This window comes from Manis pentadactyla, chromosome 3, assembly GCF_030020395.1.
Source record: "Manis pentadactyla isolate mManPen7 chromosome 3, mManPen7.hap1, whole genome shotgun sequence".
Lineage (NCBI taxonomy): Eukaryota > Metazoa > Chordata > Mammalia > Pholidota > Manidae > Manis > Manis pentadactyla.
This window is the reverse complement of record NC_080021.1, coordinates 172,319,256-172,335,362: the sequence shown is the minus strand read 5'-3', so window position 1 is coordinate 172,335,362 and position 16,107 is coordinate 172,319,256. Positions and strand designations below refer to the sequence as shown.

Genomic DNA, 16,107 nt, shown 5'->3' with positions numbered 1-16,107 from the left:
ACTAACCTTGCAGAGCCTCTCAAGTCTTTAAATTCAATATTGAGAAGCGGCAAGAAGTTGCTTTTACAGAATGGACAGGTTGTATTCAAATTTGAATCATCTGCTGTCCATCCAGCCATAATTTCTTCATCATAAACTAAAGCTCCACAAGCTCTGCACTGTGAACAACTTGACATCAAAACCTGAGAGTAGAGAAGTGCAGACATGAGAACCTCTACAGTGAAAACTAATCTCCCTAGGCTGTTCTCTTGAGACATACAATTTTACTCATTGATCAAATTTGAAATTGAACAATTAACAATTACTTTATAGATAAAACCACCAGTATATTGCCTTATTACATAAAATATCAAGCAAATATTATTTTATTAAACGAAATGACGTATTATTCTGTCCACAGGGGTATCACAGAAAACAGAATTTCTACCTCCAATGCACAATTCTGATAGATGCTAGACATGCTGGTGTTTTGAGAAGACCCATGGTCTGATTTTTCAAAGTCCTGCCCTTTTATGCCTCTAGGAAATGGAAGTTCACCTAGACAAAAGTAAACAACATAACACATTTATGAAAATGTTCTTACTCTTTGCAAATGCATAGTAAAGTATTTAAGAGGAAGCATCACAAGTCTGCAATTTATTTTCAGAGTGGTCCAGTATAAAAATGTGTGTGTGTGTGTGTGAGAACAAAAACAGTAGTTAACTAAATCTAGGTAAAGAATATATAATTGTTCACTATATGATTCTTTCAATTTTCCAGGACATTTTAAGTTTTCATAATAGGAAGTTGGTTGGAGAAAATCAATAGAATTACAATTTTAAAAATTAACACAGAGTTATGGGTGGGGAGGGAGGGAGAAAGGGATTAAAGGGCATTATGGTTAACACATATAATGTAGGGGGGTCACAGGGAAGACAGTATAGCACTGAGAGGACAAGAAGTGACTCTAGCATCTTACTACGCTGATGGACAGTTACTACAATGGGGTGTGTGGGAGACTTGATAATATGGGCAAATGCAGTAAGCACACAATGTTGCTCAAGGGAAACCTTCGTAAGATTATGTATCAATGATACCTTAATTTAAAAAAAATATATATATATATATATATGTAAAGGGGATATATATATATATATATATATATATATATATATATAAAATAATTTAACACAGAGCTAACAAATTTCAGTGATACAGCTCAGAGACTCTCAAACTCTGGTATACATCTTATTTATCCAGGAAGCTGGCTTAAAAATATACATTCTGAAAGCTCCATTCCATAGATTCAGTCTCAAGAGTTTTAGCCTAGGACTTGGGCATTTGCATATATTTTTAAACAAATCCCAGAAGTGATTCTGATACACACTAAAGTTTGAGAATTAATGATATAATACACAAGTATACACAACTAAAAATAAACTCAGTAGGTGACTGTAGTACTTGTATACCATATAAATTAATAGTGATACCATGGAATGGCTGTATTAAAAATCTATCAGATCACCTCAACAAACAGGGCATGTGGGGGTGGGAGGGAACAATACAAGACAGAAGCAAGGACACCCTCCCCATACCTGTGGAGAACTGCAGTCTTCCTACATCTCCACTGCTGCCACTACTGCCAAGGCTGGTGTTGCTCTGAGACAGCTCACCGGGGACCAGCCCTGAGATACTCATGTTAGGTGACACATTCTCCCCCAAAATATGGTCTTCGAGGCCAGCTGGAAAGCTGTAATCTCTATTAGTTTCTTCCTTTAATTGAAAAGAATAAAACCCCACATATATAAATAGTTTCTCCAAAGAAAATATATTCACTCTACCCTTTTAAAATAAATCATCATCCCCATATTTTTCAAAACCATGAATTACTTCTATTATTTGGAGTTTTCCTTCCATAGTGTATGACATTCAAGCTATGACATATAGAACGTACTTTAAGATTATGTTGTACCCAGTATACATTAGGAGTGTAGAGTCTCTCAATATTCAGTGTTATAAAATGAAGGAACTCTAGAAGCTCACTGTTTCCAATGGAATTAGGAACCCCAGTACAAGCGTAGCAGAGGGTTTAGAGTCTCAGACAGCCAGACTGTGATCTTGGCTTCCCCATCACATATTAGGTACATGACCCTGCAGAAATTATTTAACTTCTCTAACTTTTAATTATGTCATCTGAAAAATGTCCTTTAAAATAAGATTATTGGGAGAATTTCAATTGGCAATATGATTGTTCAGAATAAAAGCTATCAATATTAGAGGCATAATAATATAATACAGAGTTCTGAACACTGTAGTTCTTAACCATTATAAGTGATGATAGTTTAGATTGTGTTTCCTTTTTTTTCTTTAGACTTCTGTAAGTCTTTTTTCTTTAGACTTCCTTGTTGTAAGACCAAGTTAAATGATACAAAAATTTCATTAAGATATGAAAAACAGGAAATAAAAGCACTTATAACACCAACACCTATAAAGTACAATCAAAATCTTCATGTATATATACTTCTAGTCATTTTTAAATATGCACACATAATACATTTTTACGAAACAGGATACTGTGTTTTAACCTAGTCTTTTCATGTAATTTATTTTAATGTCATTAAATCTTCTACATTATTTAAACACCTAAAACCTAATCTGATTTATTAATGTACTACTATGTATTCAGTAAACCCTCTATTGCTTAAACATTCAGAATGCTTTAAATTTAATATAAATTACACTGATGAATCCCTTTCAGCTATTTTTACACATATCTCTATTTCCTTATATTAAATTCTGGATATTATGAACATCTTACAGGCTTTTTTTTCATTCTTTCACTGAAAATATTAAGTACATCTTATTTGCCTTTGCCAGGTGATGGTACCAGGGTAAGAGCAATGAGAAGAAAAGATTAAGATCTGCGATCACTTGGAATTTATAGTCAGATATTCCAAGTCCAAATTACTCTGTAGAAAGCTTTTATTTTTTAAACTCTGATAAAATTTCAGAACTAAAATGGTTCGTTCTGTTGTTTTCTTTTTAAAACATTATGCCAGGTTAAGATACTTCTGAAGTTTGTCTTTTCTTCACTGACCTTGTAATCTCTTTAAATACAAGATGCAATTTGTCTTTTAATATTGGATATTATGCTTTTAATTCAATTAATAGTTTGCCTATAATATGAAGTTTTCTTTCAAGTGGTATAGAAGTTTTATTTGTCCAATCTGATTTCCTGTGCCTCTACTTCCTATTTAGACCTTTAGCAATCCAAAATTGATTATATTATCTTGAAAATGCATGTTTTAAGCCTCCATGCTTTTTCACATTATTCTCTCAGATATACCTCTGTCCCCTTACCACTTTGGTGGTAACTTCAAATTTATCCATGAAAACCCACTTAGATGACACCTGCTTTCTTCTTTTTGGACAGCCCCCCACCAGAACCTCTTCTATGGTATTACTCCCTTCTTTGCTACATTAGTGGTTAAGAACATGGACTCTAGAACCAATCTCCCAGATTTCTAATTAAAGTTCTATCACTCACTAGTTGTGTGACCTGGAAGTTAATTAACCTCTCTGAATCTCAGATACCTCATGTATAAAATAGAGGTAATAAAAATTAAATATATATGTGTACATATATATCAAAATAAATATATAGCTTATGACAGTAACCATGACACAGTGTTACAATAATAATGGCAAATATTTATAGATGGCATCTTTTCTACTGAGGTACCCAAGTACTACATAATTCTTTGAATACAAAGGTGAATTTTTCATTAAGTTTTCCTATAAAACAAATACACAAAATTTCCTACTTCTATTTTCATAAAAAGATCTAATGATTCTCTTTAAAATGATTTTTAAAAATACTAGTTTTGTTATGCAGCATAAAATCTATGGATTAAGTTGTACAGTGATTTCATATGTATTAGAAATAAGGTAAAAGTTATTTAAAAAGTAAAGTGCTATGCAAATATAACATGGCATTGTTAAATTCAAACAGTAATCATCAAAGCTTTCAACAAAATAACAATGTGTTGGACTGATCTACTGAATTAAAAAAGTCTTCTGGAATTTACCAAAGGGGAGGGGTGGGACGGTAGGTGGGGAGGGAGGGTGAAGGGAACTGAGGGGTATCATGATTTGTGCACATGGTAAGTATCATGATTAGGGGATCATGGGGAAGACAGCGAAGCACAGAGAAGACAAGTAGGGACTCTGTGGCATCTTACTACACTGATGGACAGTGACTGCAATGGGCTATGGGGGGGGACTTGATAATAAGGGTGAATGTAGTAACCACATTGTTTTTCTTGTGAAACCTTCGTAAGATTGCATATCAATGATACCTTAATTACAAAAAAAGGAAAAAAGAAAAAAATAGTCCTGATGTTCTATTTATGTATGTTCAAATCATTTCAAGAAATAGCATATGCATTGTTTTAAAATGTAAAAACCATACTTACCAGAAATCTCTAAATAATAGTTTATATATTAAAAAATACTACCAACATTCCAATATGAAACTGACCACACATGTGAGACATTCTTACCTCATCATCCGAGTAGTTGTAGGCAGATGCTACAGCCACCCACATCTTACTGGCCACTGTTGCTGCTTGTTTCATGCCAGATTTTAGAACATCTATCTTGGGTCCTGAGAGTATATTATCCAGCTTTAGCCCTGACAAAGAATTTACCACAGAACCTAATGAGCCATGTGGTGAAGAGCGCACCAGTGCTGATAAAGAAGTAGAACGTTCTTTATGACCTCGAGAGGGAGTTTGCTGCTTGAACCGCCCAGTCAAAGTCTTAGACCTAGATACTGCCGGGGAGCTCTCTTCACTTTCAGGACTTTCCTGTGCTGGTGGACCATCACCTAAAGGTAGGCTTGATCTCCTCTCTAGAGGGTAAGTAAATGCAGTGGGAGCAGCACTCTCTCTGTTCCCCTCTCCATGTAATTCCATACTAGCAGACTTGCTCCCTAGAGGACTCTTCAGGTTCATATAGCTTTCAATTTCATCAGCCAGATTCCGTGCAATAACTGGAGAAAATGACTTATCTTCAGAATCAGGAATTTTTTCTCCTATACATTCAGTGGCTAAAAGAGACAAAGGATCTAGTCCAGTTTCAACATCTTCCCTTTCAACAGCTTTAGCAACACCATACAAACTACTTCTCTTATTTATTAGATCTTTAGACGCTGCTTTCAAATCTCTGGGCTGATGGCTGCTATTATCATTCTGTAGACCATCACATGTGTCCTTTGTCGTAGTATTGTCAGCTACTTTGTCATCAACCACAGGTTCTAGGAGCTCCTGGCTTTCCTCAAGCATCTCTAACACTGAAGATCTGTGCTCAGAATCCCAAGTGTTTTCAGATACATGAGTCCTAGCATCAGCTAGATGACAGCTAACAGTCTCAAAGCTCTGGGTTCTTCCACCATGAAGTGAAGAAGTCTTTGGACACGTTAGTGCTGCTGTGAGAATCTTGGCATCTGCTCCCATCATGATAGCTACTTCACTTGAATTCAAGTCCAGACTGCTCTTCTTAAGCAACATTCCTGCTCTACTTTCTGAACTAAAACTACAGCTCCTCTCTGGAAAATGCTGTCTTTTTTCTCCTTTATCACTGTTCTTCTTAAGATTAGTAACTTCATCGAACACTGTATCTTCAACTGGCTCTTGTGCAGAAAATAACACATTTGATGTACTACCTAAAAGAGAAAGTACAATTTTAAAAATGAATGTTTTTTGCTGTAGCTTTTATAAAAAGTGTTTATTCTGATTTTTGAAAAGTGACATATAGTAGAAGGTTCAGCACATTTAGAAGGTATACAGAAAAAGTACTAAAAAAAAAAATAAATCCATTCACCCTGCCTCCCAATGATAACATTTTAATGTATCATCTTCCTTCCACCCGGTATGCATATACCAAACACATTTAAAAGATACGCAAATATGCTGTATATACCTTTATTGTTCACTAAAATACATCACACTTAGAAAAATAGATCTTTCAATAGTATCTTACATTTTAGGATTTTACATTCAATTTAAAAAATACATTGTGTTAAACAGCAAACTTAGACACAATCTCTTTTATTTTAGCTTTCATATATCTAATTCAACAAATATTTGCCAGGAATGTACTCTGCAAAAAGCAAATTCATAATCATAGAGGAATTATGTACTTGTTTTGACCAAAGCCTTACTACTTCAAAGTAAAATAACTGCCCCAAAGTTAAGGAATTTATAATGGAGTGCTCAGAATTGGCAAAATCCAAGGAGGCTAATAAAATCTGCATAGCTAAAAAATTTTTCAGATATATTCATTCCTCCAAAAAATATCTGAATACCTACTAGCATCCACTATTAGAGGTGCTAGAAATACAACGGGGAATAAAACAGACCTGATCTCAGCCCTCACAGAGGTCAGTCTTAATTGATCGGGTGGAACAAAATTATGCCTGTGGCTATAGGACTCTCCCCAGCTTTGGGGGAAGCAAACAGTTTTTACTCTTTGCTACCACTATTTCTCTGTAGTGTTAAGTGGAATGAGTCTTCCAGCTCCCTTCAGTGACAGGAATTACCCTGTCACTGGAATCTGAGCACCTCATTACCTCTCTGTTCTTGGTGGTATAGGAGGTCCTCTCTCACTATCTACCAAGAGGAAGAGGGACCAATCTGAGAACAGGCACCACAACAAGAGAAGATACTCCCAGTGACAAAACGCTCTCAATTCCCCTCCTTTTAAAAATTCACTATCTTCATATAAAAGATCTATTTTAACTTCTCCTTTGGCCCATTTATAAGATTCAAACTTCTGGCTTTTTAACACATTCTTTACAATTAAGACAACAGTTGAATGCCATTAAAGATGTTTATTTGTAGAAATGTATTTTCAATATTTAACAACCAATATGTAAAGACTCACCAGTGCTACTTTTCCTGCCATTGATATCGAATATTCCAGATGGAACTTTCACAATACTGCTGCCCCACGCAGGAGGCTCAGTAGGACTTGGTGGCTCTGCACTAAATTCTGAGTGTGTTGCCACAACAGCAGAGACATTACACACCTCTGGGAAAAAATACTTGGATGTTATCATTCCTACTTTTGCCAATATTTAACAGAAACCATATACTGACTTTTGTGGGGTTTTTTGTACTTTTTCCCCAAGTGGGGGTAAATACATAATTATTTTATTACAGATTTATTGTGTCTGATTTACTTTATCTCATAAATGTTGCCCATACTGACTGAAATAAATGCTTATTTTGGTATTTAATAATCCTAACTTGATCAATCTTGAGTGAAAAAGGTTCTGGTCTTCAGTTATACTTGTCATCATATATTAAGGAGAGGGGCTTGCTTCTGTATAACTCTGGAGCATCATTAGGGAAAGTGTACTTTTGTTAAGAGTACATGTTTTCAGAAGTACTCCATATTTCCATAAAATGACTGTAAATCGTTTCATCTCAATAAGTCCCTTAAATAAAAAAAACAGGAAAACCAGACTATCTTTAACCTACTAATGAAAAATATTCACTTACATATTTGAAAGATTTCTACAAGTTTGATGGCTCACAATTTCATTGTATTTTTTGCCACAAAGTAGCTATTTAACTTTAGCAAATGAATACCTCAGTGGTTGACAGTTTCCTCCAAAACTGAGGGATGACCTACGGAGTCTCTGAAGGTCTCTTAAATTTTAAAATTCAGAGACTACCAAAATCTATCATATATAACAGTGCATGGTATTTTATAAATCTAGATCTTACATTTCTGGAAATTATCACCAAAATTATCAAATAAGACTTTTCATTAATATGAGTATTTTTCTAAGTAAAGCTACTAGGTATCAATACTTAACCTTCTGTTGGCACTTTTGTTTTAGTTATCAGTTCTCTTGCTTCCTGTTCTTCAGGCACATGAATTTCTGCATCATCCTTTAAAAGTTCATCCTTAGACCCATAGCCTTGGTCAGACTGACCACCTGGTAAAAAGAATGCAAGCTTACATATGCTTTCGTTCATATACTTAATTAGTCCAACTGTAAAATGTCAAAAGGAAATTCCAGTGATCTACACAATTAGATTTAAAGAAAAGACAAGAAAGCTCACAAAGCACACAGACCATTTAAAAATAATGATAAGAAGCAAAGAGCTGCAGGAACAGGAACATAAAAGACTAAAAACCATTACACACTGGGAAGTATTGGTGAGCACTGAACCTTAATTTCCTCATCTGTAAACTAAAAGATATGGACAAGACACTTTGAAAAGTTTCTTTTGGAGTGTATCTACAGAACGTTAGCTTTGGTGTAATAAAGGGGAAATAAACAGGTAACTGCTTATTTTTGCAAAAAGAAATGCAGGGGTAAAAAGCCAGAAAACAATGCAACTGTTTACCTACACGGGGTGGAAGCAAATAGGATGGAAAGTATGAAGAGAGAGGAAACTTCTCTAAATATGGCTTATTGTGTTGTGGGTTTTTTTTGGAAATGTATTCACTTCTACATATTCAAAAAATTAAATCAGCAAAACGGATTGGTGGAAATAACTAAAACTGAAGGCAAACAGAAGCAAAGCCAAGAGTATTTCATATGAAAAACATAACCACACTGAAAGAATTGAGGGAGGACTAATCCAACACATTATTTTGAGTATATACCCTAAGCCTGGGAGTTAATAGTCAAATCTCGAACTCCTTAGGAGGTTTGTTTCTCACAAGAGAATAGGTGTATCAATTCTGAAATTATTTTGCATGTAATGCAGGACTGAGCAAGTGAATAAATGTGATGATGTTGTTGGGAGCCAAAATTCTTACTGTAGAAGAGAGACTTTTTTTTTAAATGGGATGAAGCAAGGCAAAGAAAAACCTGTAGGGCTGATTTGGAATTAGATTTCTAAAACATATACACACATATTGTAGCTCAACTAAAAAGTCTAGAAGTAGTAACACCCTGATAACAGTTAAACATGCCTACAGCCTAGATCTTGGTTTCTAAGATCTACTGCCCATTAAAAAGGAACCTGGAATCCTTGAAGAAATGGCTGATTCTAGAGCTCAGGCAGGGAAGGTAAAAGAGACAAGAGTATATTTTTGTGCAAGAAAGGAAGTGCTCAAAAATATGATGAAGGCATGTCTAAAGGACATAGAATAAATGTAGAGGGATGATACAGTTGGTAAAATGACTGTTTTATAAAACCATCATAGTAAATATTGATGCAGGCAAGAATCATCAATGAATGGTCAGTTTAAAAGAAAGTATGACGAGAAAGAGGATATTTTTACTGCACAGTCTCAGAGTATCTCCTCACAGATAGCTTATTATCTGCAAGGGAGATAATGGTAACTAATAGAAACCAAACACTGAGACCTGGTGATCAAAATTAACATCAACAAGGGTCAGGCAGACATTGTGTGCCCCTGGGATGCAATAATCTGAGAAGGATACAACATTATTTTTAGAGCACAGTGATGGATGAATAACCTAATCACAAAGAGATATCCCACAGTCTCAAATTGAGGAGCATTCCACAAAATCACTGGACTAAATTCTTCAAAAAGATCAAAGTCATGAAAGACAAGGAAAGGGTAAGGAAATGTTCCAGGTTAAGAGAGACTAAAGGGGAGGGAGTTAAAGTCCCACAAAGGACATTACAATCCCCAAAGCTGGAATACAGACTATAGATTAAAATAGTATATCAATGTTTTCCTGAATTTGTTATACTATGATTACATAAGAGAAAATATCTTGAAGTATTAAAAAGTAAAAGGACAAGATATATACAACCTCCTTTCACATGTTTTAGAATAAAAATAGTAATGTGTGTATATGTAAAGAAGAAAATCTTAAAAGGGGCAAACTAAATAAAATCTAGATAAAACTTACTCAAGAGTTCTTTGCACTATTCTTGCAGTATTTCTATACACTTAAAATTATTTCAAAATAAAGTTTTTAAAAAGTGGCTTTAAAGTTCTATCATTTAAACCCAAAACTAAGGCTGGTTACTAGAAAATCATTAAGGAGGTCAATGAAAAACACATAAAACAAAACATATAGTGCCTTCCACTTTCTACCACTTATGTTGCCTCTCAAACTTCAGGTCTGCCATATAATGAATGAACTAAACTTCTTTAAATAACTGCTATGTAGAATGACTAACTTCAGTTACTTTTTTATTGGCCTCCTCAAAGTCTTGTAAAGTATTATTGTGCCATGAAATGGACACTAGACTGGGCACTGAGTAAACTGATTAAACTCAGATATGCCCCCCCAACAACTAAGTGACTCAATATCAGGTACCAAGGGTATTGATTCTACAAGATAATCCTTAATGAAAAGAGTAACTTAAGCATCTGGGCTGGAAATCTCCAAAAGTATCAAATGACATCATCAGAAACTTTACACAGACACATAATCACTGTAAATTCAGTATCAGGGCTTCAGCTATTTGAAATGCCCCTGAAAAGAAATAACATGGAAAAGAGATCTAACGATTTCCCCCCAACTCTTGTAATCTTTCACCCCGAGTACTAGGACATTGTTTTTTCCATTACAGGAGACAAGTTTATAAATCTACAGAGATAAGAAGAGTTTTATTTCTTATTATTCTTGATGATATGGTTTTATGCCACCATAATTCCTTGGTTTTTATAAGTAGAATCCCCTTATTCTCTAAGTATTAGAAAGAAATACAGGATGAAATAAAGTGGCTTTAAAATGAAAGCCTCCTACTTGTTAAAAGAAAAGTTAATTTACAAACAGTATTGTAACTTACAGTTTTATGTTGACTTTCAATGATTTATACATGCTTCTGTAATTATGGGGGTAGTTTTTAGCACAAGAATTCAGCAAATCAGTTTTAGCAAGCAACCACCTTGACAAATGGAACACTAAAATCTTTAAAACTATTGGACACGATGCTACAAACCAACCTCAAAATAAGAATTATAGCAAGGCACCATATATTTTTAAATAAGGTAACAAATATGCTTTGCAACTTGGTTATAAAATGTCAGTTGGATTTTTTCAGTAGTACATACAATTACTTATCTGAAGGAGAAAAAGCCAAGAAAACTAAAATTGTTTTCCATTTGAAACAATACTTAAAATACAATAAAAGATCTCTCCCCCACCCCTGTCATGTCAGTGAAATTTAACCTAATAAATGGGAAATTACCTGAAGTGGTTAACATTCAAGGGTAGAATTAATGCACACGTGTATCCATAGCTTCACGTCATACAAGTCTGCACCCCACACCATGACAGCCAAGGACAAATGCAGCACCAAGAAACAGCACAGAGCAAAAAGCAGAGCGACAAAGAGCAGAGAAAAGGAAACTTCAGTCATTGAGACCAGTTCACCAGATGATGCGCAGGAATTAGACTCAGAATTCTTTTCAAAGAAAAGCTTGAGATATTAACAACAACAACAACAAAAAGGAAAAGCAATACAAGAAGAAGAATGTGCAACACACATACATCTTCTCAATGTGCTACTTTATACTTATTTCTAACTTGAATGGACCAAAGTTATGCCCATAGCCTTGTATGTAAAAGTAGCTTCAGAAGGTTCTCAGATTTTAGAGTGTCATTTAAAGTAATGACTATGGCAAAGAGAATACTTTTTCTCATGGTGACTTATTCTCTTCACACTTTAATATAAATAATCACCAATCTTTAATAAGTATTTTTCACTTAATGAAAAAAAGATTTGCAAGTTGTGTTACTAATATTCAAGTTCCTCTGCTCACAATTCCTAACGATTACATCATATACTTTCACAAATTGATGATGAACAAATGCAAAGAAGCATGATGCTGGAGTCTTCTGCACAGCACTCCAAATTTATAGGTCCAATTCCTTCCTTTACGTATATATAGGTATGCTGAAGTACTCATATTGTACAAAGTCAAGAAAGGAGGGTAAAATCTTTTTTAAAAAAAGGAAAGACAACATGAGAATACATGAAGGGTTAGTAAAATCCAGATTTTGCTACCTGTGCTAGAGTGATTATCAATGGAATCAAGCCTGATTAAATCTCTGACGAAGACTGTGTGCTCCCCACTGTTAGCATCATTAGAACTATCCACGCTACCGTGGCTCACCGTGTCCCCATCACTTCCACCTGTGGCATTCTGAGGAGCTAAAGATAAGGACAACAGCAGTTCAGTAACTCATGCACTGATAATATCTGAAACTAAACATGAATGACCCACAGTTCATTTAAAGTTGTAGAACACTTTCTTAATTTGTGGAGGAAAGAAATACTTTTGAAGTAAGGTAATCTGTCTTTAGTTGTATATGAAAATATCAACCAATATTTCCTTTATGTTTTCTATTACATGTAATTAAAAATTCACATGCCTAGAAAGTTTTTTTAACAAGAAAGTATCTTTCCAATCACATGTATTACCTGATATTGAGGAGACCTGTGACTTTTGCACAGTCTTTTTAAGTGGATGCCTAAACTGTGCCAAGCCATGTACCACGTTCCGTACCTTCGTCCATAAGAAGACACCACTGCGGGTACTGCTAGGCCACGGGCTCTCCAAAACTACCTAAAGGTAAAGAATATAAAGGTAAAAATAATTTATTAATTGGTATGTTTGATTTTTTTTTGAAAACATATACATATATAGTACATTAAAAAAGTTATAACCCCAAAACATCTAAAAAGTTTCGTGAATAATGAAAGGTATAAAAAGAGATCAGTCTTAATGAGCAGCATATATTGCCTAATGTCAATCTCACTTACCTTATTATAATAACCATAAGTAATAGCATTTGGCTTTATCTTCGCAGTTTTCATTTCAAATAAGACTCTCACTGCTAAAACAGGATGACACCACAGTCCACAAAGCTGCATCACTACTCGGTAGCACACCTAACAGAACAGAGTATCAAAGCATCAGCAGCTGGCCTATTAGTCTATCTGTGACTTGAAGAGATTTTCTAAATGACTCAACTCTTCTCAGTCATTATTTTCTCCTTTGTTCTGGTCTGAGTCTCAGTAAATTATTTTTCAGACCTATCCATTAATGGAAGTACCAGCTTTATCAACTATTTCACACAAGACCTATGTGCATGGGTGCCATTTGTTTTAGTAACTAAGTTTACACAAAAAGAATGATTATTATTCTCCATAATTTGAGAAAGAATTCATTTTTAAAATCAAGTATGATTAAAATACATCTCTCCCAAATCATGGTTTATATTCTAAGCCAAAGGAATTAAAGACAGAGCATCTTAACAAAATATAAGAAGAAAGTTAAAAACCCTGTAATATTATTAGTAAAGGCTTCTCTGAGAATGTATATTTACTAAGGAGGGCTTGATTTGGAGGATGAGTCAGCTGGGAGGGAGCTCCTAAAAGTTACAATCTCATATATCAGAGGCCAATGAAAGAAACCATGAAGAATGAGTCAGGAATCTCAAGGATCCCTGGCGAAGAGGTGAGCCAGTTTATAGGAACAGTCACAGGGACACCAAAGGCTACTTGGCTTAATTTGAGAACAAGGAGATATACATACTGAAGGTACTCTTCTCGGAACTTGTGATATATGCTTTGTTTGTGACAGAGTTGGCAAACAATGGTAAGCACCATTAAGCCAAGCTGCTTTCTCTACTGAAGGGGAAAGTAAAAGTTTTGAGAAAGGATAGTTTACTGAACAGAACAGAAGAAATGACATAGGAAAAGAGATGTGAAGAGGCACAGAATCATAAAGATGAAAGTACTTGAAGCTAAAAATGAAGAGTGTAATTTGGGAGCAGAAGGAGGTCAGAAACTGATAGAGCAACTCTATAAATGACCAAGTTAAAAAGTGTTAGAAAACTACATGAATCAGGAATAATTGAAGGGACCAGATAAGATGTATAAGGAGTGAAGGAGAATGTGACACACCAGAGTTCTTCAAATATCTGGAGAGTTGTCACACACATAAAAGAGAAAGTGAACAGATTATACAATTCCAAATAAGCCAAAGGGAGGCGGACCTGAGCTCAACACAAAACATATGCACTTTCTACAATTAGAGCCAATTCAAACACAGGCAAGATCACATATACTACAGACTTTCTACAGAGCATCTCAGCTTTAGGTTGAAGTTGTACTAACATATTCTAAAATCCTATTCAACTCTAAGATTCTTTGAGCCATGCAGAGGTAAATCACTTTCCATGTCAGACTGGAATTAATCCAAGTTTTCTAAAACCATTCTAGACAACAAATTTATTCTGAAGTCTGCAAAGTGCTCCCCCAACCTTCCAGATTTACCTGTATAGGAGCCAGGTACCAAACTAAAGAAACAGTAATAATACCAGGGATAATAATTTGTCAATTGCAGTATTTTGTTACCTAAAACATCTTTAGACACTCTGGTTTCTCTTCAGATTGCATAAATCTTTGGCCTTTTACTAAAACATCTTTAGATATCTGTAGTAGATAAAAGATGACGACAAACTCTTTGCCACCTCTCCCATTGAGAGGCCTATGTCCCTCCACTTAAACTGAGAGACTGCATGACCAATCTCATTCAACTAAAGTGATATTGTACTAGTTTCTGACTTACACCTTAAAAAACTACCAGTCTCACTTCTCTCTTGAAACAAATGTTCTTGGAGCTCTAAGGTATCATGGGAAAAGCCTAAGTACCACATGGAAAGGACCTGAGACTCATGAGACTACATGGAGAGACAGAGACCCACCGGAGCCCAGCCTTCCAGTCAACCTTGGCTGGCATTTGAGTTAAATTATTTTGGACCCTGGACCCTACAGACAGGACCAGTTAGTAACTGATTATAACCAACCGATATCAGTTAGTGCAATGTAGAATAGAAAAAACACCCAGAATCGTTCCTGGATTCTCAGCATTTAAAATAGTGAGATTTCATAAAATGGTTGCCTTAAGCCACTAAGTTCTGGGGTGGTTTGTATTCAGCAATGCACAACAATACCTGTATGAGCAGACTGATGAGACAATGTAGAAATAAGCTTGACTTAAGTATTTCATTAAATATTCAGTCATAGTACTAAAAGCAAAATGCATTAATTATGCACTTTAATTTTGCCACATTGTATATGCTATTCCTGGGTCTTCTCAGAGTTTTATTTTTAAACGAAGGTTAATAAAACTTTTACAAACATAACATGTAGAACACAAAGCTGTCAAGTTAAAACATTAAGCACATGAATGAAATAGTTCCATTCAACAGGGTTCTAATGGAATATGGACCAATCAATCAAAACTAGTTACTTGGTGGGCAGCCTTATGTGTGTGTCATTTCATCTAAGTTTAAAATTTCTTTCTTTGTAAAACACGTAATATAAATTGCCTCACAGTGTTGCTGGGAATACCAAAGGAAATAATGTACATGAAGATACTGTAAAAACTTGAATGTGCTATTATATGTATAATCAGTAAGCAGATAAAATCCATCAAATATGCCTAGCAAATATTTATTCTTACATTTTAAAATAAACATTTCTTTCTTTTGGCTGTAGAGACTCCCAGAGACTACAAATCTGTCAGTATAACTTGTTAGAAGTACCAATACAACAAATTAACCTCCAAATTCTAAACCTCCTATCATGGTGTTTATTGGGGAAACAGTCTGAAAAGGATTTTTTAGTTTACTAGTAGTAATTGCTGCATGTAAGAAAACAAGAGAATGTAGTTATTTGTACCAGAGTCTACCACAGAACTTTAGTACCTATAAAGGAAAATACTTCTCAAGTAATTTGTGATATGCCTTATGAATTTATAATTTATCAAAGAAACTTAAGTATTGTGCTTTGAATTTAAAGTTACATAATATTTGCTGTCTCATATACTTTAAAACACCTTAAAACTTTTCTATGCTTTTTACAAAAGTTTTAATTTTACAAAAGTTAAAGCACATCTTAAAACATTTCTTATATACAAAAATTCTGCCAGAACAAATTTTTTAAAACACTAAAATGTTTGAGGTGCAAAACACTGATTCTGGCCAAGTGCTTTTAATTTCAAATAGTTCTATAAATGTCAGATGAGAGTAAATGTATGGCTATTTTAGTACTTGTTTTACAACTATCTTATTTGAAAAACTTTTATAACATACAGATGATA

General features: G+C 34.6%; 1 protein-coding gene across 6 annotated transcripts in view; it reads right to left on the bottom strand.

Moving 5' to 3' along the window:
- Positions 1-16,107, bottom strand: part of DENND4C (DENN domain containing 4C) — a 120,615-nt gene that overhangs the window by 32,835 nt on the left and 71,673 nt on the right. For 5 of the 6 annotated variants that reach the window (XM_036888034.2, XM_036887994.2, XM_036888015.2 and 2 more), the window contains 9 exons: positions 12,759-12,887; positions 12,417-12,561; positions 12,000-12,146; positions 7,865-7,987; positions 6,925-7,071; positions 4,542-5,704; positions 1,575-1,752; positions 428-537; positions 7-182 (listed from right to left, as the gene is read on the bottom strand). In XM_036888034.2, coding sequence (XP_036743929.2) covers positions 7-182; positions 428-537; positions 1,575-1,752; positions 4,542-5,704; positions 6,925-7,071; positions 7,865-7,987; positions 12,000-12,146; positions 12,417-12,561; positions 12,759-12,887 — 2,318 coding nt within the window. The remainder of the gene's footprint in view (positions 1-6; positions 183-427; positions 538-1,574; positions 1,753-4,541; positions 5,705-6,924; positions 7,072-7,864; positions 7,988-11,999; positions 12,147-12,416; positions 12,562-12,758; positions 12,888-16,107) is intronic. The other variant, XM_036888026.2, reaches the window with a different exon arrangement.